The following is a 24,678-nucleotide window of genomic DNA, read 5'->3' as shown; positions in this document are numbered from 1 at the left end:
CATGTCGCGACTATAACACAAACTGAACATCACACTATATCTTCTTGCCGCGAACGTTGATATCCACTTGGCAATCACAAACGCTTTAACACATATCGCACTTTCTCACAAACGCTATGTGTAACACGCTATCACAATACTGGCTGATCCATCACAGATCCTAAATGAGCTCCATTAAACATCTCCTTCCAAGATCATGCATAACTTGGAAATCGGTTGAATGATAACGCTGTTCTTCGTCTAAATTGCTGCGCTACGGACGAAACCTTGGCTGTCAGGCATGGTTTGAAGCACTCTTCCCAACATCCACAGATTACGCGGAACATTTCCATCCACCACGAGCACTAGGTCACCAACTTGCACATTTCTGCGAGACGATAACCACTTCTCCCTTTCCTGCAGTTGAGGTAGATACTCCCTCGTCCAGCGTCTCCTGAAGATGTCAGCCAAATACTGCGCTTGACGCCATCTCTTCCTCGCGTAGACATCAGACTTGTCAGTCACCGTGGGTGGTAGTCGAGGCTTCCTGTTGAGCAGAAGGTGATTTGGAGTCAGAGCCTCAACATCACTCACGTCATCAGACACTCTGGTTATGGGCCTGTTGTTGATTATGCTCTCCACTTCACACAACAAGGTACTCAAACCTTCATCAGAGAGCATTTGTTGCTTCGTCAAGGCAAGAATCAACTTCCTCACCGTTCTGATCTGTCTTTCCCAGGTGCCCCCAAAATGTGAAGCTCCAGGTGGATTGAACGACCATTTAATGTTTTCCTGAAGGAGTTCGTTGTTTAGTCGTTCTCGATTCCATCCTTCTATTTCTCGCCTGAGCTCCCTTTCTGCTCCTACTAGATTGGTCCCATTGTCTGATCTTATTTCTTTCACATTACCTCTGCGAGCACTGAATCGTCTTATTGCATCAATGCATGAGTCTGTGTCTAATGATGCAGCCATTTCAAGATGTACTGCTCTCACAGCAAGGCAAGTGAAGATAACACCGTAGCGTTTAACAGTACTCCTGCCCCTCTTTACTTCTATGGGCCCGAAGTAGTCCATACCGACTCTCGTGAAAGGCGGCTCATCAGGTGTCAACCTGTCCTTGGGCAGGTCAGTCATTTTTTGCTGCATTACTTTAGCTCTCTGTCGCCGGCATGCAACACACCCACTTATCATCCTTCTGATGGCAGCTCCAGCACCGGGTAGCCAGTACTTCTCATGTAGAATTGACAGCATGTAATTTCTGCCACTGTGTCCAGCCTTTACATGAATTTCTCTTAAGATCAGTTTTGAAACATGGCTTGCCTTCGGAAGTACCACTGGGTGTTTTGCCTCTAGTGGTAGTGCAGATCTGCTTAGTCTTCCTCCGACTCTGATCAGACCTTCCTCTATCCTTGGATCCAGTTTGTAGATAGGACTGGATTTCTTTACACAGCCATCTGTTTCAGTCAGGGCATCCTTTTCTTCTCCATAGAATTTAGATTGCTCATGTTGGAGTATTTTCTTCTCTGCATACTGCATTTCATCCAGTGTGATCCTTTTGAAGTCCTCATCTACTTCATGCTTCAGTGATTTCATTTCTTTCAACCACCGGATGAATTTCACCACCCAGCAAACTGCTCTTTTCAATCCATACCACGATGAATAGTAGTTGATCATCTCATCTAAGGCATTCTCATCAGAAGATAGAGTGCTGAATGTACTTGCATCTCCCTTTGATGATTTGATCTCTGCATCATTGTCTGAAATCACTTTCCTCTCAATTGGATTTGTGGGCCAATTTTCCTTCCCTTGTAGCAAGAATTCTGGACCATGTAGCCATCTTTCTTTCGTCCTCAGATCACCTGCCGACAAACCTCTGGACAAATCATCCGCTGGATTAGATTTAGAATCCACATAATGCCATTGTTCTGGAGAAGATGCATTCCTGATTGCAGCAATTCTGTTTGCTACAAATGTCCGAAATCTTTTCTCCTCATTTCTGATGTACTGAATGACGATAGTACTGTCTGTCCAGAAAAATGATCTCGTCACTGGTACATTCAGCTCACGTTTCAGAAACGAGTCCAGTCTTACACTCATTGTTGCAGCAGACAGCTCCAGACGAGGGATTGTTGTCTTCTTGATAGGTGCCAGATGAGATTTTGACATTAACAGCTCACTGTGTTTCTGACCGTCTGTGGCTTTCAACACCAAATAAGATGCTGTCCCATATGCTACCTCTGAGGCATCAGAAAAATGGTGCAATTCATAGTCGTTCACTTCAGCTAGATCATGGGGCCGTATGCACCTATTTACTGTGAAGCGTTCAATAGCTGGTAACTCATCTAGCCATTTCAGCCATTTGTCTTTGTCGATTTCTGGTATAGGGTCATCCCACGTTAGCCCCTTTCGACACAGCTCCTGCAAGACCAATTTCCCTCTGACGATGAATGGGCTTGCATAACCCATAGGGTCATACATTGACGAGACGACACTCAGCAGTCCCCGTCTTGTGAGGGGTTTGTCCTTAGGCGATATCTTATAGCCAAAGCAATCCTCTTCAACGTTCCAGCTCATGCCTAAGGCTCGCTCGACCGGTAATGCATCGTGGTTCAGATCAACTCCAGCTAACTCCTTGGATCTTTCTTCTGGTGGTATGGTCCCCAACACACATGGAGAATTACTCAGCCATTTAGTCAGTCTGAATCCACCTCTGCTGAGTAGGTCACGAAGCTCTGCTGCCAATTGAATGGCCTTCGTTTCAGTCTCTGATGTTACTAAGCAGTCATCAACGTAGAAGTTCTTGTAAACCGTCTCGACTGTGATGGAATCATAATCCTGCTGGTTGTCTTCTGCAGTTTGTCGCAGTGCAAAACTGCACACACTTGGACTCCAAGTACCACCGAAGAGATGTGAACACATGCGATAGATTCTTGGTTGCTTTGCAAGATCTCCTGATTCCCACCACAGAAACCTCAGGACATTTCTGTGATTTGGGGTTACTCGGACCTGATGAAACATGGCCTCAATATCTGCAGTCAGTGCGATAGGATCCCTTCTGAATCTCAGAAGTACCCCTGCTAGCTTGTTTGTTAGATCCGGCCCTTGTAGGATGACATCATTCAGAGCTACGTCTCTCATCTGGCTGCACAATCAAAGACAATGCGTACTTTCCCGGGCTTCTTTGGATTTATCACAGGGTGATGAGGCAGATACCAGTGTTCTCGATCAACTTGACTTTGATCTTGTAGTTTGTCGTTAGCTTCTTCAGCATAACCTTTCTTGAGAAGGTCAGACATTCCTTCCTTGTATTTGCTGAGAAGATAGTCATCCTTGGAGAGTTTTCTTCTAAGCGACTGCAAACGCTGTTCAGCTAGATGACGATTGTCAGGCAAACGTGGAAGATTCGTTCTAAATGGGATTGGCAACTGATAATGTCCACCATCCATGGTAATTTCTCTCTCCCAAGTCTCTATCGCCTTCTGGTCATTCACTGACAGACTCCTGTTGTCGTCATCAAGGCATTCCATTCCTTCAAGTTTCCAGAACAACTTGACTTGCTCTTCGAGACCTCCAGCATCAGCTATGAAGTTAGCAGTGGCTTGGAAATTTCCCTGACCGTAGACTTCTCCTGATGCTCCTTCTCGCACTTCCAAGGGCATTAAGGCCTGGGGAACATCCTGCCCGATCAGCATACTGACCTGGTGTTGATTGACAACTGGAAGGTCAAAGTCACGAAGGTGTTCATACTTGTTTATGTCTTCCTCCGTAGCCATGTTTCTAACACTTATGTTCAGATTCGGTCGGGTGTAAGCTTGGATATCGAGCCCCTCATCAGATGTTAGTCCTTTCACCTTTAACTGCACAGTCTCACATTCAATCCTGTTGTTTGGTCTTTCCAATTTAGAGATAGACAGGGTCTTGGTCTCACCCTTTGCTTCCAGAGTGTCAGCTAATTCCTTTGTACAAAAGGAATGTGTAGATCCTGTATCTAGCAAGGCAAATGTTTCTACGCACACATTTCCATGTGGAGCTTGAACTTGAATGGGAATTATGGGAAGGGCGATCCTATACCTCCCGGCCCCCATGACGTCACTGCTTGCGTGTGATGATGATTCACTGGTGCTAGCAAACACATGCTGATCTGTTTGGGTTGATGAATCTAACTGATCAGAAACTCTGTCTGTTTTCATTGATGACAATTCAGGATCATTGGAACTTGGTCTAGTAGACGGTCCTCCAGTGTGCAGAAACTTTGTGTGCTTTAAAGTACACCCTTTCACTGAGCAGGTTCTGTTTAGAGTGCATCTCGATGACATATGCCCTTGCAGCAAACAGTTGAAGCACAATCTCTTGTCACGGGCTAATTGAAGACGCTGTTCTGGCTTCATGTCTTTAAACCGCTGACAGTAAAATAGCCCATGGTTAGCCTCGCAGAGAATACATCTTGGTGTACTGACAGATGTAGAATAGGAACCTCTTTGTGGTAAACGATGACTTGAAGGTGTTGGTCTGTCTTTAGACTTCTTATAGAAGCTGCGTCCATCATTCGTACCACTCTGTAGTAATGACCCAAAGACAGGATCATTCAGTTCTTCTGCTGCTTCAGCGACGAACTCCACAATGTCAAGGATGTGTGGTGATCTGCCTCTGTCCCGGATAGTCTTTACCAGCTTTAACCAACGACTACGAAGATGGTATGGTAGTCTCTCAATTATCTTGACCATCTCTCTGCGGTTGCTAATCTCTTGCAGCATTCCCAGTGCCCTCAGTGTTTCTGCACAGGTCTTTAATTGATCAGCGAAGTCTCTGAGTTGTTTGCTGTTGCTCTGTATGGCTGGACCCTCAACGACTCTCTTGATCCATGCTTCACTGATGACAAAGTTGTTACCAAACCGATCAGCTAACAAATGTCTTGCCTTGAAGTATCCTTCGTCTGGGCTCATCATCAGACAGCACTGGATGATGGATTTCGCTTGGCCCTCACACAAGTTGTAAAGCTTTAGCAACTTGCTATTGTTGTCTAAAGTTGAGTCACCAATCAAGCTGTGGAAGGATCTCATGAACTGGAAATACTTGAGCGGATTTCCGTCGAACTGCATAATGTCAACATTAGACAAACTAATTGTTTCCATCAACTGTCGCAGTTGTCTCTGACCTTCTTCCAAATGTTGAAATATCTGCGTTGTCACTGGGCTCGATGACGGCATAGGCTGTTCAACAGGATATTGAAAGGTTCTATCTGCATCACTACTTGTGCCCCTTTCAGAAGCCATGGGTTCATCACGTCTTGGCAACGGAGTAGAAACTGGAACCATTTCGGGTGGTTCCAACTTGACGGGTTCCAACTTGACGGCTTCATCATCACTTTCATCGTAAACAGCTTCCTCGGCCTCAGCAATCCTGAGCTTAGTTTGCAGGGTCAACTCAGCCTTTCTTAGCCTTAACTCCAGTTCCTGTCTCTCGAGCTCTTGCTGCTCTTTCAGGGCAGCAACTTCTGCAGCTAGGGCAGCTCGTCTGGCCTTACTCCGAAGTCTGGACGACGCCCGTGACCCAGCCTGACTCACAGAATCTTCGGGTCGTACATCTGACTTGGCTGCCTCACTCATGGTGGTGCGAACTCATCAGCTACACAAGTTGATATTGAACTGATGTAACGTATGACCCCCAGACACCATCGATGACGTCAAGAACCACGCAGGGCGACACCCATGAAGAGATACCGTGCATGGCAGCAGGTTCAATCTGCAATTTAATATGAAACATAATCAACTCTTACTCTACATGAACCAAAGGAGTAATCACTCTGACTTATTGGTATAAAGTAATGTACCTTTGCATAAGGCTACTTGCCATCAATAGATATTTTCCACCAAACATCACCTGTATGTAGTGTCTTCTTATTTGCCTGTATAACCCATAGTGTGATGAGTGAACTTTCTTTGATATTGACTAGCATAATACATGTGCAAGGGCACTGTCTACCTGCACTAACATACAGTTGCATTTATCATTGACCTTGGCCATGCATGACCTTGACATGCCTTCTTACACATAGCAACCTCACACTGTACCTTTCACTAATCTGCCCTTGTTATACATCTTACATAGGCATTATCTCTTCCATAATTACCTCAATTGAACTACAGTACTCTTCATAAACTATTATAGTCATCTGCGGTATATCTAACGTAGATCTGTAAATGCTCAGATTATACAGAGCCCATCGGGCCTTATTCATCGTGCATCATCACTACGTTATACTGTGTAGGTAATCCATTACGTATATGCAACGTGCACCTTCGACTGTGTACTTTCACCTATTCAACCACTCCACATGGGCAACTCATTCACACACTACACTATATTTTGTTGCCTCATTTATCTTTTATACTTCGTCATTCATTAAGCCAAATGGCTAAAAAGGTAAATGAAACCTCAAACTTCATACAATCATACTCATTTCTACTTACATCATTGGGCTTGTAACGAAATCTGAGCTAAATCAATGGCATCTCTGGGCAACGAAAGTTTCGGAACTCGAAATTAGCAGTACACCTTTATAGCGCCCCCACAGGCCGATACCCAATTTTCTGCTTCACAAGCCCGCCTATGACGTCACAATCAATGCTGAACTTTAACGAACTCATACTTCATTCTGTCCACAACAGTGACAATGAAACGGGGGCTGATGCTCGCTCGTGCACAGGAGTGGTCTAGATCTAGAGACCTGCATTTTATCATTTTTTCATTCCTTGTTCACTCGGGTTTAGTGCTACCAAAATTTGTGTCTCTGAAGAAACTCAACCAAAAGCTTGACAATAAAGTTTGCATCAGGTCTATTCTGTAGTTAATATTAGATCTAAATGGCGATGCTAATCTAGTTTTCATTTAGAACTCGATTAAATCCCACTTTCTTTGCTCATTTTTCAACTAATAAATTATTTAGAACTGTACTTAAATTCTGATGTACTGCATTCACCATTGTGTGAAATCAATAAAAAAGAGCCTGCTGAGCAGGGGTTTCATTCTATCCTTTTCATTTCCTCCCTATCCTTTTGGTTTCCTTCCTAGCTGTCACTTTCTTCTTTGACCCGGGATGGACAAAAAAAAATCACATCTTGCCATGTAAAGACAGAACATATATCATCATGAAATATGACATTAAAATAAGTTTTAAAAAAAATATGTAAGTGATCAAAATTCTTCTTTGTGAAAATAAATAATAAATGAAAGGTGATTTCTTATGAAGCAGTTCTTTCAAATGTCCAACAGCTTCGATAATGAATCAAGTTACGTCCGATTTGTTTTTTACCACACAAATCAGATATCGTCACGCATCCTATGAGGAGCCGATCGATATCACGACACCACGCGTAAGAAATCACTGCAGTTGCTGGGGCAACAAAGATACATGCGCGCTGTAAACATGAATATTGATTAGTTTCTCAGTAGGCTCGAACCTCTGATAGGTGTTTCAGCCAATAAGAGACATTCAAAAATAGATTTCTTTGCATATATTATTTTTCAGAGTCCCACTAAGGATCTCTGTGATTGGTTAAAATCATTTTACAGCTCCTGGCCAAGTCTGAGGTTGTAGGACGCCCTCTCTCTCGTAGCGCCGAGGCAGCTAGTATTTCAATAAACTACTGATAAGCAAATTGGGAACCAAGTCCAGAGAGAGGGTGGTATAAAGTGTTTCAAAGCCACGATTCATTCAAGTGGATCAGAACCGCCGTTTCTTTTCGCTTGCCAATGTATTTGTGAACAGTTTACTTCCTTCTTTACTGAAAATTCTACATTAGAATTTTGTCATCGCAGTTCCTCGACCCACTTAATAAAGTGTCTCTGGTTATTCCTGTCTTTGTATTGTAGGTCTATGAAATCGAGTTACTTATTAGGATGAGTGCTTTAAAATTCTTTGAAACGGCGTGTAGAATCTTTGGAATTTTTAAAGCTTTTCAATTAAAGCATACATCTTTTTGCCTATATTGGTTCCATTTTTTTTTTAATCAGCCAGTGGTGTTCTTTGTCATTATGTAGCACAGGAAACTTTATTTTCAAACTTTCTTTAAAATTTTCCTTATGATATCAATACCTGTGGCACTGAGCGCTTCTTTAGGAAATAGATCTTACATACGATAACAGAAACAACTTGACTTTCCCAAGATTCAATGCTATTATAAAAATTTAACATAATATCTATTTATAGCATTTTGATACATTAAATGGTTTAAAGAACATTGAAGACGAGATATGAAACTCGTCACACTGAAGACGAGTTAGGTGATACGCTTGGGGTCATCAGATGGCGGTCATCTGTGATCGACAAAGAAAACAATGTGATATAGCACCGTGAAGTTATATTGAGATATTTAGTTGAACTTTTTTGGACCTACGTTATTCAGATCACATTTTTTTTCTGTCACACAAATTAATTAGAAATTCTGTGCGTGTGCGACTAAGTCAATTTACAGGCTTTTTTAGTACGTACAATGCATTTAACCAAGTGATCCAAGTGATTACATAACCAATATGATTCCCTCTAATCTTGTTATCATAATTTAATACGATCAGTTCAGAGAGCTCTTACAGCTATATACAAGCCTGTGAGATTTACCAGCAGTAAAAGCAATGAAGCCTCCGATACAAAACAAAGAGTTATAGAGCAAGTGTGTCTGTTTACATGAGAATATGATTTATACCTGGACGAAAATGGCATTACCTCAATTAAAGAAAAATGGGCAAAGTAAAAACTATTCTTGCTTCTCATCCTATGAGTTTAATTATTTGAAATTTCACGGGCCCAAACGTACGGCTCCTGAGAAAGAGACAGCGCCTTTAACCATGTAACTATATGTCTCCTCCAGCCAAGAGTAGTGAACGTAAGCTAATACGTGAATGATAATTTATGACGATCACACGTGATCGACACACATTCAAAGGGGACAGTTAGAAGTGGAAGGAGTGCTTAATCGTCTCACTAATTTCTAATCAATGACACCCCTACATATAGGCATACCATAATTTCGCATCTAAAATCAATGGTAAGACTCATGCCCCATTACTTGTATAGTGCATAAACTTTGCTTTTTAAGCTTTGAATGAAACGTGTCATAACATAATTCTGTAATTCCGTCAGCAGTGATTGACATAATAGAGAAGAAAGATGTATCAAATTGAACGCTTAGAACCTAACCAGGGGGGATTACAGCATCATACTCGGTTCTTTACTACCCAGATGCTAACAACGCCCATCACCCATGGCTACGCATAGAGAAACAGCCATGGTGAAAATAAAACTGTGCTTTTTTCATAGGCAGAATGACACAGAACCCCTTCAAACACACTGTACTTGGTAGCGTGTCATGAAAGAGCTCTTAACTAATACCAAACAGTGTATACCTTCCATTCATGTGGCACGAGATACCTCTATAGCAACATAAAGCCTATCTACAACTCCGATGGTCGAGCAAGAACAACCTGAAATTTCAAAGAGATGAGCGAGACGCTATACACCTGGCCTAGAGTTAATTAATTCAGTTTTCATTCCAAATACTCAAGTTGGATTATGTTGATAGAAACATTCACATCTGCAGTAAAACTTAAAGAAAGGTAGAGGAAAGGGAAAAGAAAAAAAGGGTGGGAAGAGGAAAACTGCACAACTGCAATTTATGACCTTGCGTGATACAAGTGAAGGAAATGTTTTAGCTGTTATAGCATAGTTTAATCATAAACTGACAAATAGGAAGACAATGTCGAATTTTAAAACCATCAATTTAATGTCAGAGAAGAAACTATCTTACAAAATGCAGTAAACCGTAGCGTAAATCGCTGGTCTACCACTCTGCCTAGGAACATCCTTACACACACACACACACACACACACACACATACACACAAATGTTAATTGAAAGAAACAAATTTAGATATAACCATTTTTTAATAAAAGGAAAAGAAAAAGAAAAAAATGTTCGCGTCAGGATAACAAACCTGTCCGCAAGAACATGCATAGTATTGATGATTGTCTCATTGATTCAAAAGCAATGATTCCTTTACCACCACCACCATTACCACGCAACAATGACGCCTCTGAAATCAATGGAAGCACTCATGCACATGTGATTTCATCGTGCATTAAATTCCCTTTTCCTAAACTACCAGTCGAACGTGCCATATTACAATATTTTATGTTTCGATCAGTAGTGATTGACTTTAAAGAAGAAATATAATGTATCAAATTGAGTGCTTACCCAGATGGCAATGCTGCGTTGGCCCAACGTTGGTCTAACGGCATACATGTACGTCGAGCCAACAACAGAAACGTGACGTCGCTCCGACGTCATTTTGGCCATCGGGCCAACGTTGGTCCAACGGTAAAGCCTTATGTTGAGCCGACGTTGGTACAATGTCAGACCAAATTTATACCAACCATTCTTCCACTTTGCATAACGCACTGGCCTAACGTTGGCCCTACTACTTGTGTGTATGTTGGCACAACGTCAGAAACATGACGTTGATCCAACGTCATTTTGGCCGTCGGGCTAACATTGGCCCAACAGTGAAATCTTTACGTAATACCAAAGTTATATCAAGCACTTTTCCACCCTGTTATAACATTAAGCTAAACGTTATACCAACCACTTTTCCAATGTAATATGACATTTATCACACAGTTAAACCATTCCCTTTCGACTTTGTAATGACGTTATCCCAACATAAAGTCAACGACTTTTCTACTTTGTTATGACGCTATCCCAGCAGCTGGATCGACCACTATTCCACCTTGTAATGACGTTATCCCACCGCTACACCGACATTGTTCCAACCAAGTTCATACCATACTATAACATTATCCCCTCGATATACCTGCCACTTTACAAGTATGTTATGGTGTTAGACCAACCTTAGACCAACGTTGTATCAACCACCCCACAATGACGTTATCCCAATGTTATACCAACGTTGTACCAACCACTTTTCCACAGTGTTATGACATTATCTCAACGTTAAAGCAATATAGTACCAACCACTTTTCTACCATGCTATAACACTATCCCAACGTTATACCTACCACTTTTTTAAAGTGTTTTGATGTTATCCCACCGATAGACCAAACTTATACCAACCATTTTTCACCATATAATAACGCAGTCTCAACTTCCAACCAACGTCATAAAAATTCCCCCCCGACCTTATTATGACGTTGTCCCAACGCTGAACCAACAGTTTATAATTCACTTTTCACCGTTGTGCCAACGATATACCAACGTTGGTTCAACGTCATCCTTTTACTGTTGAACCAACGTTGGTGCGATGACCAAAAAAGTTTTTTAGGCCAATGTCATGTTTCTGACGTTAGGCCATCGTAGTCTTGTTTCTGGGCAGAAGCCACCTGAATTAGAGTCTATTCCTATAATTCCTACAATCTACCCTATTCCTAAGCTTCTACATCCTATACATATTCGTATACCTATATCTATTCCTATTTCCTAGCTGAAAGAAAAGTATTTGGTTTTCTTTATGAACCCTTGCGTGATTATAATGTTTCAAGACATGGTTACTAACTGGATGACACTTTCATTATATTTTCGTCAAAATTCCATCCAAACATCGGAATGCTTTTTACACACGCGAGTGGAAATTTTGCATAAATCAGCAATAATTTGATGGCAATTTCTAACACAGTTAACAGTTTAATCCCAGTATCAATATTTTTAAATTTAATGTTGTTTTTTTTTTTACATTTTCACCTGATTTGAATTGCAAATTCTCTCATTAATATTCATGATATTTGTACGTCGTTATTCCAACGTTTGGCCTACGTTGTCCCAAAAGCTTTTTCACATGGTTATGACTTGGCAAAAAAAAAAAAAAAATCCTAATACAGTGTATTGAAATATGTCTTTATATCATGAACATGTTTCAATAATATAAGCAGTAAACACTTAAAAAGCTTAAAGGGACATTCCTGACGATTTTGATAATTTAACATTATGTAGTATATACATAAATCGACAACTCATGTATAGATTTGTTGAATCTATTGTGGTTCTTGATCAGAGAAACAATACTTTGAAAATTCTTAAACAAATTACACTAACAAGGATGATGACATATGAGGTTCACATTTTTCAGAAATGTAGCAGTGTAATTCCATTACAATACTGCTTGCTTGCGAGTTCACCTGTGTATAATCTATGCATGCCTTCTTTTGTTCTGCTTCCTTGAGCCCCAACTCATGCATACTTATGGTGACTCTGACATGTCATCATCCTTGTTCATTGCAATTTGTTCTTAATTTTGAAAAAAAAATTCTTATTCTTCATCCCAGTTATCATAAATTCTGTTCAAACTCTGTCCTCACTATAACTAATTTACAGTTGTTCCCATGCAAAGAATCTGAAAATCATCCGGAGGTCTCCTTAGTTTTCTCTTGTCTGTTTTTATGATTATCTTTTTTGTTAAAATGACAAAGTGTGCATTTTTAAAAAATAATATTCGTGTCTTTTTTATATTCTGTTCGGTGATCCATCATTCAATGAGTGAAAGTCAAATTGACAACATGTACGGCTTTAGTTTTTTTTTTCCTTTGGTGGAAGTAAGAATAAAATTGTTGAATCTGAAAAAAAGTTTAATATTGGCATCAATACATTTTCATTTAATGTCTTTGTTCTGTCTTCATTAGTTTTCAATTTACAGACTCTCTCTTATGATGGATAATGATGGAAATGACGTTTATCCCAACTTAATTTAGACCAAGCTATAGTGATCACTTATACGGAGTATCAAGCCAGGAGTACACCAACCCCTCTCCAGCAGACCATTTCCAGCTAACTCAAATGTTTGCTGCAATTCATCAACATTTTGGGCAAGTACCCGGTTGTGAATCACATATATGCTATAATCTCCCCAACATTGGCTAACACTCACGCAACACTTTGCCAAAGCGCTGGCCAACCTCATATTTTTGACGTGACACCATACGCGCATGACGTTGGACTAATGTTGGACAAACGCAGCATTCAAAGTGGAAAATTGTTGATACAACGAGGGTCTGACATTTTACCAACGTTGGTCCAACATTAGGCTTTCACTGTCTGAAAAATGTTGGCCCGACGGACAAAATGGCGTTGGGCCAACCTCACGTCTCTGACATTGTGCAAACATACACGCATGACGTTGGACCAACGTTGGACGAACGTAGCATTCAAACTTGAAAAGTATAATAGTTGATGTAATGTTGGTCTGACATTGTACCAGCATTGGACAAACGTCAGGCTTTCACTGTTGGGTCAACGTTGGTCCGATTGCCAAAATGACATCGGAACGACGTCATATTTCTAACATTGTGCCAACATACAAACAATCAAGTTGGATTAACATTGGACAAACGCAGTGTAGTAGAGCGGTTAAACCCTCAAAATCATGAGAATTGTGCAAAATTTGACTAAAGTATGAAACTTTCACCAGTGTTAGTACATACCATAAGATTCATTTTAAGATCGGGACGTTAGTCTGATTTGACCTCTGATGACCTCCAGAGGTCAATGAACTTTGAATATCAGAATATTGATGTTTGGAGGCATTTGTGAATGATAGGCTTATATAGATCCTGGTTACGCTGCACTAAATATGCATTTGTACTACAAATCTCCTGATTCCACAGGACATTGACAGGTTTTTACCTTTGACCTCTGATGACCTTTAGAGGTCAAGACCTCTAAATACCATAATATTGATCTGTGATGTTATTAGTGATAAACATGGTTAAGATGTGCAAAACAAGCATATCTGTTTTGCAATGAAACTGTCTTCATATTCCAAAGAGCAAAGACAGGTTTCTAACTCTGACCTCTGGTGACCTTTTAGAGGTCAATGACCTCAAAATATCATTACATTGATCTGTAGTGTCATTAGTTAATGATCAACATGGTTAAGATGTACAAAACAAGCATACCTGTTTTACAAGAAAGTGTCTTCATATTCCAAAGAGCACAGATAGAGCTCTACCTTTGACCTCTGGTGACCTTTAGAGGATGTACAAAACAAACACAATTGTAGCCCAGATGGCTATTAGCACATGTTTATAATAAAGAATAGAATAGAATAAAATAGAATAGGATAGAGAGTAAAAGAAAACAGAACACTGCAGTCGTTTTCCTAGGCACCCTGTGAGGTCAATATATGCTCAGTCTTTTCCCCTTCTTGGAGTTTATGAAACCGCTTATCTTCCTTCCAGCTATTTCCTTTCTTGTGTTGTTTTTGTGGTCAAAACAACCTCTTCCAAGAAAAGTCTGTGGTCATAGGAATTTATGAGTTTGATGTTGGCTACTTTCCCCGCTAGTGATCAGCACTCTCCACCCCCAAAGTCCCGCGCCAAATTACGGGGAATGACGTGATGACGTGTTTTTGCCCTCTGATCCCCAAACATAAATGACCCTCTGAGCTGGAAGGTGGCCCTCCTGCCAGAATTTATCCCTCTATTTTAGCATTTATTGTTCAGTGGAGTGGGTCAAACAGGAACTCCAAAGACAAATTCAGGGATAATGACCCAGAACAATGATGGCGTTGGTTGCCATAAGGACACTAATATTCATTTGGTTTATCATTTTGATATCCAAGAAACGATAAAGTCTTTACCAGTGGTTACAGAGAACAAGTGAATTAAGAAACTAAAAGACAGCGGGCGAGTTAATCAGAAATTGAGATGAATCATAGAAAATTGAGTTTTCATAGAAACGAATAGGAGGAGCAAATTGAACATTTGACCAGTAAGGAATTAATTTCTAGTGAACACCACACCCCAATATAAGATTGAGCCAATGAAATGCTTTAGGGTAAGGAAGTTTGTAAGTAAATTAGTTATTAAAAAAATGTCTCAGCCGAAAAATCAGTCAGAGTGGCAAGCATAGTTGGAGCGTCTTCACACTATGTAGTGAAGCAAAGGCTGCAGAGTATTTTGGAATTTTGAGGAACTTTGAGAATAGTTGGAGACCACAGAGATAAAGTCAGGAGTTCCCCTTTCTTGGTACATCATCCCCCCCCCCCTCCAAGTCAACCAAGTAATCTTTATCGACGTTGAATGCACCATCGACCTACGCTGTGAGTGTGATGAGGATCTGACTGTCATGACTGAACCGGCGAGCAGCAGGACATTAGGAAAAACTATGAGTCACGATAAGACAAAACTTTGGTTTACGCCAATTTGGAGTGCAATTACAAACTCCAAATAGTCAACAGGTGTCATCGGAGATGTCGAAGCGCCCTGTCAGACTGATACAAAGTGGAGAGTGATGGTGACGAAGAGAATACTGACAGCGTGACGGCAGACCGCTCGACGGACGGCCCAGTCACACTGACGAGATCGACAATGACATGCAGACGAGGACCACATTCGTCGACCGAGAGTAATCATTTAAGAGGAATGACTTTAATTTACGTTTGAAGACATTTCAAGACATGTAGTAGTCTGATATGTTAAGGGGAAAATCATTCTACTGTTTGCAGTCTTGTGAACATACTTGTATCTTTAGCGAAAACTGTTCGAGTACGTGGACAGTGATAAGTAGGCCCCTATAAAATCACTCTGTCGAGTAAATTATATATGAACCAAATGGCTTCTTTTGAACACGTATTGTATTGAAAAGTTCTTGGTAATTCTTTTCCAGGCAAAATTTGTACATGAAAATTCCGATGTTAAAAGCATGTGATGGGAAATGTAAACAGTATGTGCGAATGCTTCTATGTTTCCTGCTAAACTTGTTTGTTAGTGGGGAAAAGAAAAGAAACGGAAGAGATGTCTCGCTCTACCGCGTCTACATACCACAACGCCTACGGATATCTTTGTTTCACATTGTTAGTGGAGAAAAGAAAAGAAAAGAGAAGTTTCGCTTCATGAGAGATGTTCAGATCCCGCTCGACACCACAACGCCTACGGATGTCTAGGCTGAAGGTGGGTTTGAATGTCTTATAGGGCCGATAGAGCATCAACAGTAAGTGCAGATTAATTGGCACGCTATCTTTTGAAGAGAAACAATAGTTTGTTTCACACAAGATGATAGCAGAAAGACAATTGATAATCATCCGCTCATGTGAAATCAAGCAGAAGTTTTTCAAAACATTTCAAGAGGCATCTTGGTGAGTTACAGTCTGTTAAACATGCCAACATACTGTGAAAAACAAATTGAAGGCCACCTGCAATAGGCCACCTGCAATAATGCCTCGCATTTTCCGGCATCACAAAAACTTTGATCAACACGTTCCATTTATATACTCGTGATGGAGAGGGCAAATAATAAACAACAACATTGCAAGATTGATGCATTTCTACCAAGACAACAGACAGGAACTGTTATTCCACGTAAAATACATAAACATGTATTCTAATTTTTCCATGCATTTTTCCCATATCGTTACACACAACCATTACACACGTATACTTGATTAGTGTTCAGCTCACTGTGTGCAGACTGAGCACGACCCAATAATTCAGAACCTCTGCCTGAGAAAGGATTGTAGCCTATCCCGTAAGTCAAAAAGAAGCTTTCTTATCATCTCGTGCATCCTGTACTCTATGTGCAATGCACTTATCATAGAGACAAGCTTGCCTTCACCCTAACTGTTTAGATATTGCCAGTGGAAGACTCTGATAATCGCATACAGTGGCTGTGCACCTATAAGAACGCTGGTCTGACCTCAGGATGTCTATCCAGTTTAGTCGTATAGGAGATCTGTGTGCCGATCCGTGCAATGTACGTAGGCTCAATCGCGTGCTTCACTGAAGACGCAGATGCTGCCCTGTCTTGAAAGAGATTGAAGGTATAGATCTAGACCAATTTCAGCAGGTTACACTGAATCGTCACTTGCTGGCAGAGAGTCATGCAGGTGATATTACCCGCTGTCAGCGTACCCTGATTCACACATTGGATGCAAACCGGATGGCGGCCATATTGGAAACAACCAATATTTGGGCATGGGGGCACAACTCTTGGCCATCAGGCCCAAGTGTTAAGGAATATCGAGCATAAAGAAGACAATTAGAGTAAATAGTAGTTCCACTCCTATTTGGAATTGAGGTACCTAAACAAGTCATTGCAAAAAGGCCCCAAATTGCCTGACGTAATGGCCCAAACTTAATTGGATGATAATAGCAAGTTGCAAGACACAGGGTTGCTTCATGTGGAATGCATGTTATGCCTCACAGTATGTCGCTTTCCAGATGGTCCATGACGTCACTGCATGCTCCAGGACCATGAGTCATTCATCGAAACCATACAGCCCACGAGCTTGACACTGACCAACACAGTTCCGCCAGCTCGAAACTAGGTAGCATTGCCCATGAGCCTGACACTTAGGCAAACCAGGCCCAAAAGAGTCCGACATATGGGGGGAGGGGGAGGTCCACAAGACCTACACTGAATAGATTAAGCTTTCTAATGTAATACATATATCAATCTCGTGGGCCTTGTTTTCCTCGAGTGTCGAGCTCGAGGACCGCACAGCTTATGGGCCTATAATATGTTGCGACACGGATTGTCGCCCCTACACGGATTGTCGCCTCCTGCTCGGGGCGACAATCCGTGACGGGCGTTGGCGGCACGGATTGTCGCCCGCCCTCGAAGCACATTTTGCTGGGTAATATCGTTCTGGACATAATTATTGAAATACTAACACATAACTTACATGGCTACATCCATGCAAACATGCCATGTAAAAAAGTCATGGTGAGGTTTCAAGGAAGTGTGTATGTGCGTGTGCACATGATAATTTAGTGTCCGTTTGTGCGTGTGTGTGCGTGTGTGTGTGTGATGGAAGAATGTGTTTATTATGTCAGTTTTTTGCGTATGTGTTTTTTAGCTGCGCGTGGGGAGGGATAGCTAGTAAGCTGTTGCTGGCATAAACATTGATATTGATTTTATCAGCAGCTTTGAATTTGATGAGTTTGTTTGGCAGATTTGTATATGAATTCGGAGTGGAGCTTGCGTGCGGGCGGATGCTGCTTTTCTGCATACGGTCCATTATGTCTTATTTATCAACATTGGGAAATCGTTTCATCAGGAAGGATGTGGTATCGGTTCGGGTGTGCGTCGGTATGTGGGAAGGGGGTTACATTTCGTTATTGCAAAAGTTTGTTATTCTGAAGGCTCATTCGTCCGAAGGCTCATTCGTCCGAAGGCTCATTATTCCGAAGGTTCGTTATTCCGAATTTCATTTTTGGATCAACGAACCACTAGGTATAGGGAATTGTGTGTTTCGGATAAATGAAGCCTCGGAAAAAACGAAACTTCGGAATAACGAACCTTCGTGTGTGTGTGTGTGTGTGTGTGTGTGTGTGTATGTGTGTATTTGGGTCGGTGAATGTGGGTGTGGGATGATTTAGATTTTGTTTAATCAGGGGTTGGTGGGTTGGGGATTGGATTTGAAGAAGGATAGTTATAAATGGTATGACGGATGTTGATAGGATTTAATATTTAGGATAGATGTAGGCCCTAGATTTGTTTCGGTTTGGGAGGGGAGGGGGTGGTGGGGTATTTTATGACTGATTTCATTCTAGATTTGTGTAATATATTTGTGTGTGTTTTTTTTAATGTATATGCCCTTGTAAGTAAGAAGGTGTTACATGATCCAAACCAATATATTCAAGGAATATAGGTTTGGTAGGGCCCTATACATGTCAAAACTTTCTCGTGAAGAAATTATTAGTAGGGTTTGTCTATAATCGAGTTATCTATGTTGAAGTGAGATTATTTGTGGTATAAATTGACAAATGGATTTGCTTTTGTTTCGAATTGCCATTTGTAACTTTTTTTGTTCATGTTGCACCCAGAATGGGTCGATTTATGAATGATTTGAATGAAATCAATAAATATCAAGGAAAAAAGTGTTGAGTTGGTTTGTTTGCATTATGAGGTTTGTTTGAGTGTTTGTTGGTGTTTGTTTGTATTACGTATGTATTAGCGGTGTGCAATGGCAGTTCGTTTGTGCTAAAATCAAGTAACGATTGACAAATTTTTTACGGCGTGTGGAAATTATTCGCTCATGCATAAAGCATGCCAAACCTATTCTGGGACAAAGAATAGTGGTATGGACGTTCTAGTTTATAAGACTGATGGAAGAAAATGACTGCAGGGAAAAATGAACAAAGACAAATAACATTTGGGGAGGGTACCTCCCTCGTATGTATTTTCTCTCGGTCTCTCTCTCGCCTAGCCCGCCTCACCGCTGATATTTGGTTGACACACCCATACTATTTTTAGATCAACGCTGGTGTGAATTCTTTAAACACGTGCTCATACACTCTGAAGGCGTTTGTATTGCCACAGTAGCGCCACTATATTCCACATACACACGTAAGCAAACAGGCACACGTATACACACAGACAAACAAACCACTACCACTATGTAACCACCACACATGCACAGTATCTACATATTGTATTATTATACTCCAAACACACACACAAACACAAACACACACACACACAACAAATCATACACATCACACATCATGCAGCTCACAATACACACACACACACACACACACACACACACATACGCATAACTTACCAGTCATACCCATCCCACCAAAGCTTAACACCAGAGGAACCACCCCGAGCCCGGGGCGACAATCCGTGACGGGGCGACAATCCGTGTCGCAACAAATTTTTTGCCAACACGGATGTCGCCTTCGAGGTCAAAAACTGGGAACTGCACAAGGATTGTCGCCAGGCGACAATCCGTGACGGGGGCGACAATCCGTGTCGCAACATAATATTTGATGTCGAGCTCATTGACCTTGTTCATCTAGTGTTTAGGTCATGGGCTGTACGACTCGGGTTGTTTTGACTCGTGACGTACATCTGATGAGGTGGGCCTGTTGTTTTCTGGTTGGCATCGGTCACCCTTTCATCCAGTTCAAGGGACTTTGCCATATGCCTGTTCACAAACTATTAAAGGTACTGGTGAGGAGTGTTCGGTTGTGCAAAACATGCGAAAGAGAAGGTGTTATGGGTATAAAATGAAAGCTAGATATGTAACTTAACATGTGTTAAAATATCTTGGAAATCGGAATCTTCTCAAATGTTTTAAAAAGCGAAAAGCAATACATACTTTTCTGGAAAAAGATCCTTCGATACGATGGCGATACGTATTTGAATTGCGGAATACTGCTTGTTGACTGCGAACATCAAGCCAACTTACAGCGAAATCAAGCCAACATGCCGAGTGAGCTGCGGAACTACTAGTAGTTACACGTAGAGCTAGCTAGCTCTACGGCTGGCTGTGCCTATGGCCGGGTGCGGCGAGCGCTGGCCGCACTTCACTTGCCACATAGAGATGTATACTAATGATATACTAGAGCGCGGACTGCGTGTGGCGCGTACGCAGTGCTCGTGTGCCGAGATGAAGAGGCCGCGCGCCATCTTTGTCCGGGCAAAAACAAGCATCGCGTCCGGGCAAGCTCAGTAGTGGTGGACACGTGAACACGTATACAACAAGCGCTCAAACACGTATTGCCTTTCAGCAAAAAGATGAGGGGGTCGGAGATGAGAGAAGGAAACAACTCAAAAATTTAAGTTGCTAGCAATCTCTTATTATGAGTGGTAAAGAAAATGAAAAAAAAAAATTTACTTTATTCTCAACGAGGTAATACTTTCAAGCCGACCAACACGACCATGGTCCATGCAATACAAAGGGTTCTCTTGGTCTCTAGACTGCCGGATGCCCCTTGTGATACAGTGTACTGCGTTAATATATATATTTTTTTTTTTTTTTTGCAGTTATATTTTTTTTTCTGTATGAGGGGACTGCATTCTATAGTCCTATCTGTGTATACGAGTGTTTCATTGTATTTCTTCTTTTTTTTTCCGGTGGTGGTGGAAATGAAATAAAATCATTTTTATAAGTATACGTGTAGGCATATTGGTTCCATGACATATTGATGTTCAAGCTCGAAATGCTAATGTTCAAGCTTACATAAACCCTAACCGAAATCATAACACCCACGGTGACCCTAATCCTAATCCTCACCCTGCCTTTCTTACAAGAACCAAAAGCCCAATCAGACCCATGATGGTAATTCTATTTTCAGAAAGATATCAATGCCGGAGCATATATTACGTATTCTGAGCTTTTCTCACACTGTGAAATTAACTGCTGGTATAGCAAAGGGTGGAGGAACGATTTTTTTTTTTTTTGGGGGGGGGGGGGGGGGCTCAAGGGCCAAATAGGGCACTTAGAAATGAGCACTTTTTTAACTTAAAAAGGGGAGTTTTTGTTTTTGTTTTTTTTTAAATGGGGCAAATGCCCCCTCCCCCGTTCCGCCGACCTTGCATATAGTTATGTACTGTATTAGCTATCTATATTATAGTAGCAATAGATCGAGAATAGCTGAGGGAGGGCGGAGTGCTCCTGACGAATTTTGCAAGACCTTTTCTTTTCTTTTTCCTTCTTTTTTTTGCCTTGAATCAATCTGTTTATTGAAACACACACTATAAATGTAATTTTAGTTATGTCTCTGTGCTTCCTGAGGCTGCTACCTCGGCGTCAATACCAAATAGCGGCCAGGTAAGTGAGTGCCCGGAAGACAATAGACAACGCCATGTCACTGAGTTTCCAGATGTTGTCATCGTAGGGGACTCTATGATAAAGCACATCGACGGCCGTCTTCTGAGCCGAAGACGCAAAGTGTTCTGCCATCCACACCCGGGTGCGAAGGTGGCAGATATCTCCGCTAAGAAGGTTACCGAGGGTGTAAAGGCGAAAGGAGACGCCATTCTACATATCGGGTCAAACAACGTTTCGCACCCCTCGCATGGCAATGGAAGTACATCCACCGCAGATGACATCATAGCCTTAGCAGACGGGATTTCAAATGAAGGATGTGAAGTTGCCTTATCTAGTATCGTGCATCGTAGATGGGAATCAGCTCATCAGAGGCGCCTCGTCGATGGGGTGAATGAGCGTCTGCATACCGCTGCCCGTGAACGAAGCTGGGGTTTCATTGACAACAGCAGCATCGGTGATAGGCATCTTGGGCGAGATGGGGTTCACATCAACAAGGCTGGGCAAGCTGTTCTTGCTTCGAATATGCGAAATTTCATCAGGCGACCCAGAGAGCAACCCACTGCATCTTCTCAACAGAGATCGTATGCTGAAGTGGTGGGATCCTCAACACCGAATTTCAGGATGATTCCACCTCGAGGGCGGCTGAAATCGACCCCCACCCACCCGTGGCTTCCACTGACAAAAGCTCAACAGGGGTAGCACGAGCATCTACGTCTCGTGACGGCAACATGCTGTTAACCTCCCGCTCTAACTTTGGTGAACACTGTGCGGGTTTTTGTTTATTGAAGTTAAAATCACAACCAATTTCTAACAGTGCTTTGAAAGTTTGTACCGAAAATTTGAATTGCAATGATAATGTTAACACTGGCGAAGCACAAAATGCTCTCCAGGAGCGACCACATGAACTAATCAAAAGTAAAATTAATAATTTGATGAATGGTTCAATACCTCCTCTCAGAAAGAGGGGTCTAAAATTTGCCCATTTGAATATTCGTAGTTTAATTTCTAAAATTGATGAACTTAGATTACTTCTGAGACATACATCACTTGATGTCATTGGTTTGAATGAGACATTTTGTGATTCCATGATTGATGATTCTGAATTGCATATCGATGATTATGTCCTATTACGTAGAGACCGTACAAGACATGGTGGCGGTGTGGCTGTATTTTCCAAAAGATTCAACTATAAAATAAGAGACGATTTGAATTCATCTACTTTAGAATGCCTTTGGTTTGAATTGCATTATCCAAATAAGCCTTCCATCCTTGTAGGGGAATTTTACAGACCTCCGAATTCTCACGTCGATTTCTTTGACGAATTAGACAGGACTTTGGACTCTGCTCTCTCGGAACATATGAGTTGTATTATATAAGGTGATTTCAATTGTAATTGTATGCCACACCAATATGATGTGAATGCCGAAAAAGTTATGTTTTATACAAATATGTACGGACTAAGTCAGTTAATTGATACTGCCACAAGAGTTACAAATACTGCTTCTACTTTAATTGATTTGATATTTGTATCAGACAAAGAACTTTACAGTGAATGGGGAATATTTGAGACTAGCATTAGCGATCATTATTTGGTATATGCTATTCGGGACTTCAGTGCAAAGATCCATCAAAAATCTGAATGTGCGGAATTTCGCTCATTCAAAAATCTTAATGAGGAGGAATTTTATAGTGATTTGAGAAGTGCTCCGTGGCAGGTCATAAAAGATATAGACGACGTTGATGATGCGTGGGATATGTGGTTGACTCTTTTCAATGATGTTATCAACAAGCACATACCTTTGCGCAAAAAGCGGATAAGAAAACATGCATGTCCATGGATATCTGATGAGATTGTTAATCTCATGACGGAACGTGATAAAGTTCTCAAAGCTGCTAAATCTAACAATAGTGATGATCTTTGGAATACCTATAAATATCTAAAAAACAAAGTAACTCATCTCATGAGAATAAGAAAAAAACAGTATAACACTGACCAAATTTTACAAAATCGTAACAACAGTAAGAAAATGTGGAAGAGCTTGAGGGAACTTACGCCTAAATCATCACCCATTTCTCCCAATACCATAAAGGTTGATGATGCAGAAGTATCGGACAACGCAAGTATTTCTGAAGCATTCAACAATTTTTTCATATCTAATGCTACTAAAATTACAAAAGACCTGCAGAGGAATACTTCGCAAATGATATTTGATGAGGACAAAGGCTTTGTTCCATCTCATCCTCAATTTAATTTAAGTATGATAACGAGAGATTTTGTATTGAGACAGATCGAGCTTCTTGGCATAGATAAAGCAACCGGAGAAGATCACATCGGCTGCAAACTTTTAAAGATGACAAAGAATGTTATTGCAGAATCTCTTTGCGATATTATCAACAAATCCCTGTCTACGGGAGTTGTTCCACGTGAATGGAAAAAGGCTCGGGTAGTACCGATATTTAAAGCAGGAGATATTTCTTCGTTGAATAACTACCGCCCCATCTCAATCTTACCAACAGTGAGTAAAATTATCGAAAGGGCCGTACATCAACAACTGAGCGAATTCATGAATGCGAATGATTTACTACACCCTAATCAATCTGGTTTTAGACCATTTCATTCCACATCAACTGCTCTTGCAAAACTTGTGAATCAGTGGTCTTTGAATATAGACAATAATCAAATTTCTGGAGTTGCCTTCATAGATCTTCGGAAGGCATTTGACACTGTAGATCATGACCTACTTTTACATAAATTAAAGTGTATAGGGTGTAGTAAGACGACTGTAGATTGGTTTAAATCCTATTTAAGTGACAGACAGCAAGTGACGCAATTCAAAGGAGCCAAGTCCCACCCTTCAACTATTAAATTGGGTGTACCTCAAGGGTCAATTCTTGGTCCCCTTTTATTTTCAATATATGTCAACAGTCTACCCGAGTGTACTTCAGAAGGTGTTATAGATATGTACGCTGACGATACGACCCTCACTGTCAGTGCTAATGACGCAACAGTTTTAGAAGAAAAGATAACTGTTGCACTAAATAAAGTAATGGGGTGGATTAAGAAAAATCGGCTCGTCCTTAACACTGACAAAACTTCTGTCATGATTATCGGCTCCCGTGCTAATCTCGGGGAAA

The 24,678-nt window shown here is 41.1% G+C and overlaps 2 protein-coding genes across 2 annotated transcripts; both read right to left on the bottom strand.

Annotated features, from left to right (window-relative positions):
• Window positions 1–240: 240 nt before the first annotated feature.
• LOC139734167 (uncharacterized) lies at window positions 241–3,117 on the bottom strand. Its single transcript, XM_071644972.1, has one exon. It carries the CDS (start codon window positions 3,115–3,117, stop codon window positions 241–243), a length of 2,877 nt encoding a protein of 958 aa, XP_071501073.1.
• On the bottom strand, window positions 3,114–5,585 carry LOC139734166 (uncharacterized). The gene is made up of 2 exons (XM_071644971.1): window positions 5,231–5,585; window positions 3,114–5,167 (listed from the first exon to the last, which is right to left on the bottom strand). Exons 1-2 carry the CDS (start codon window positions 5,583–5,585, stop codon window positions 3,114–3,116), a joined length of 2,409 nt encoding a protein of 802 aa, XP_071501072.1.
• Window positions 5,586–24,678: the final 19,093 nt, after the last annotated feature.

This window comes from Diadema antillarum, unplaced genomic scaffold (genome assembly GCF_040938485.1).
Source record: "Diadema antillarum isolate AM-2024a unplaced genomic scaffold, OU_Dant_1.0 seq00000512_RagTag, whole genome shotgun sequence".
NCBI classification, from domain to species: Eukaryota; Metazoa; Echinodermata; class Echinoidea; order Diadematoida; family Diadematidae; genus Diadema; species Diadema antillarum.
The sequence above is the reverse complement of the archived record's forward strand: the minus strand, read 5'-3'. Positions and strand labels throughout refer to the sequence as shown.

What these genes read in the sequence shown, in the direction of transcription:
- LOC139734167 (XM_071644972.1), bottom strand. Translation starts at nt 3,117, where the DNA reads ATGAGAGACGTAGCTCTGAATGATGTCATCCTACAAGGGCCGGATCTA.
- LOC139734166 (XM_071644971.1), bottom strand. Translation starts at nt 5,585, where the DNA reads ATGAGTGAGGCAGCCAAGTCAGATGTACGACCCGAAGATTCTGTGAGT. An exon ending in GGCTTCTGAAAGGGGCACAA is followed by an intron (nt 5,168 to 5,230) that starts GTAGTGATGCAG and finishes CATCGAGCCCAG; the next exon opens with TGACAACGCAGATATTTCAA.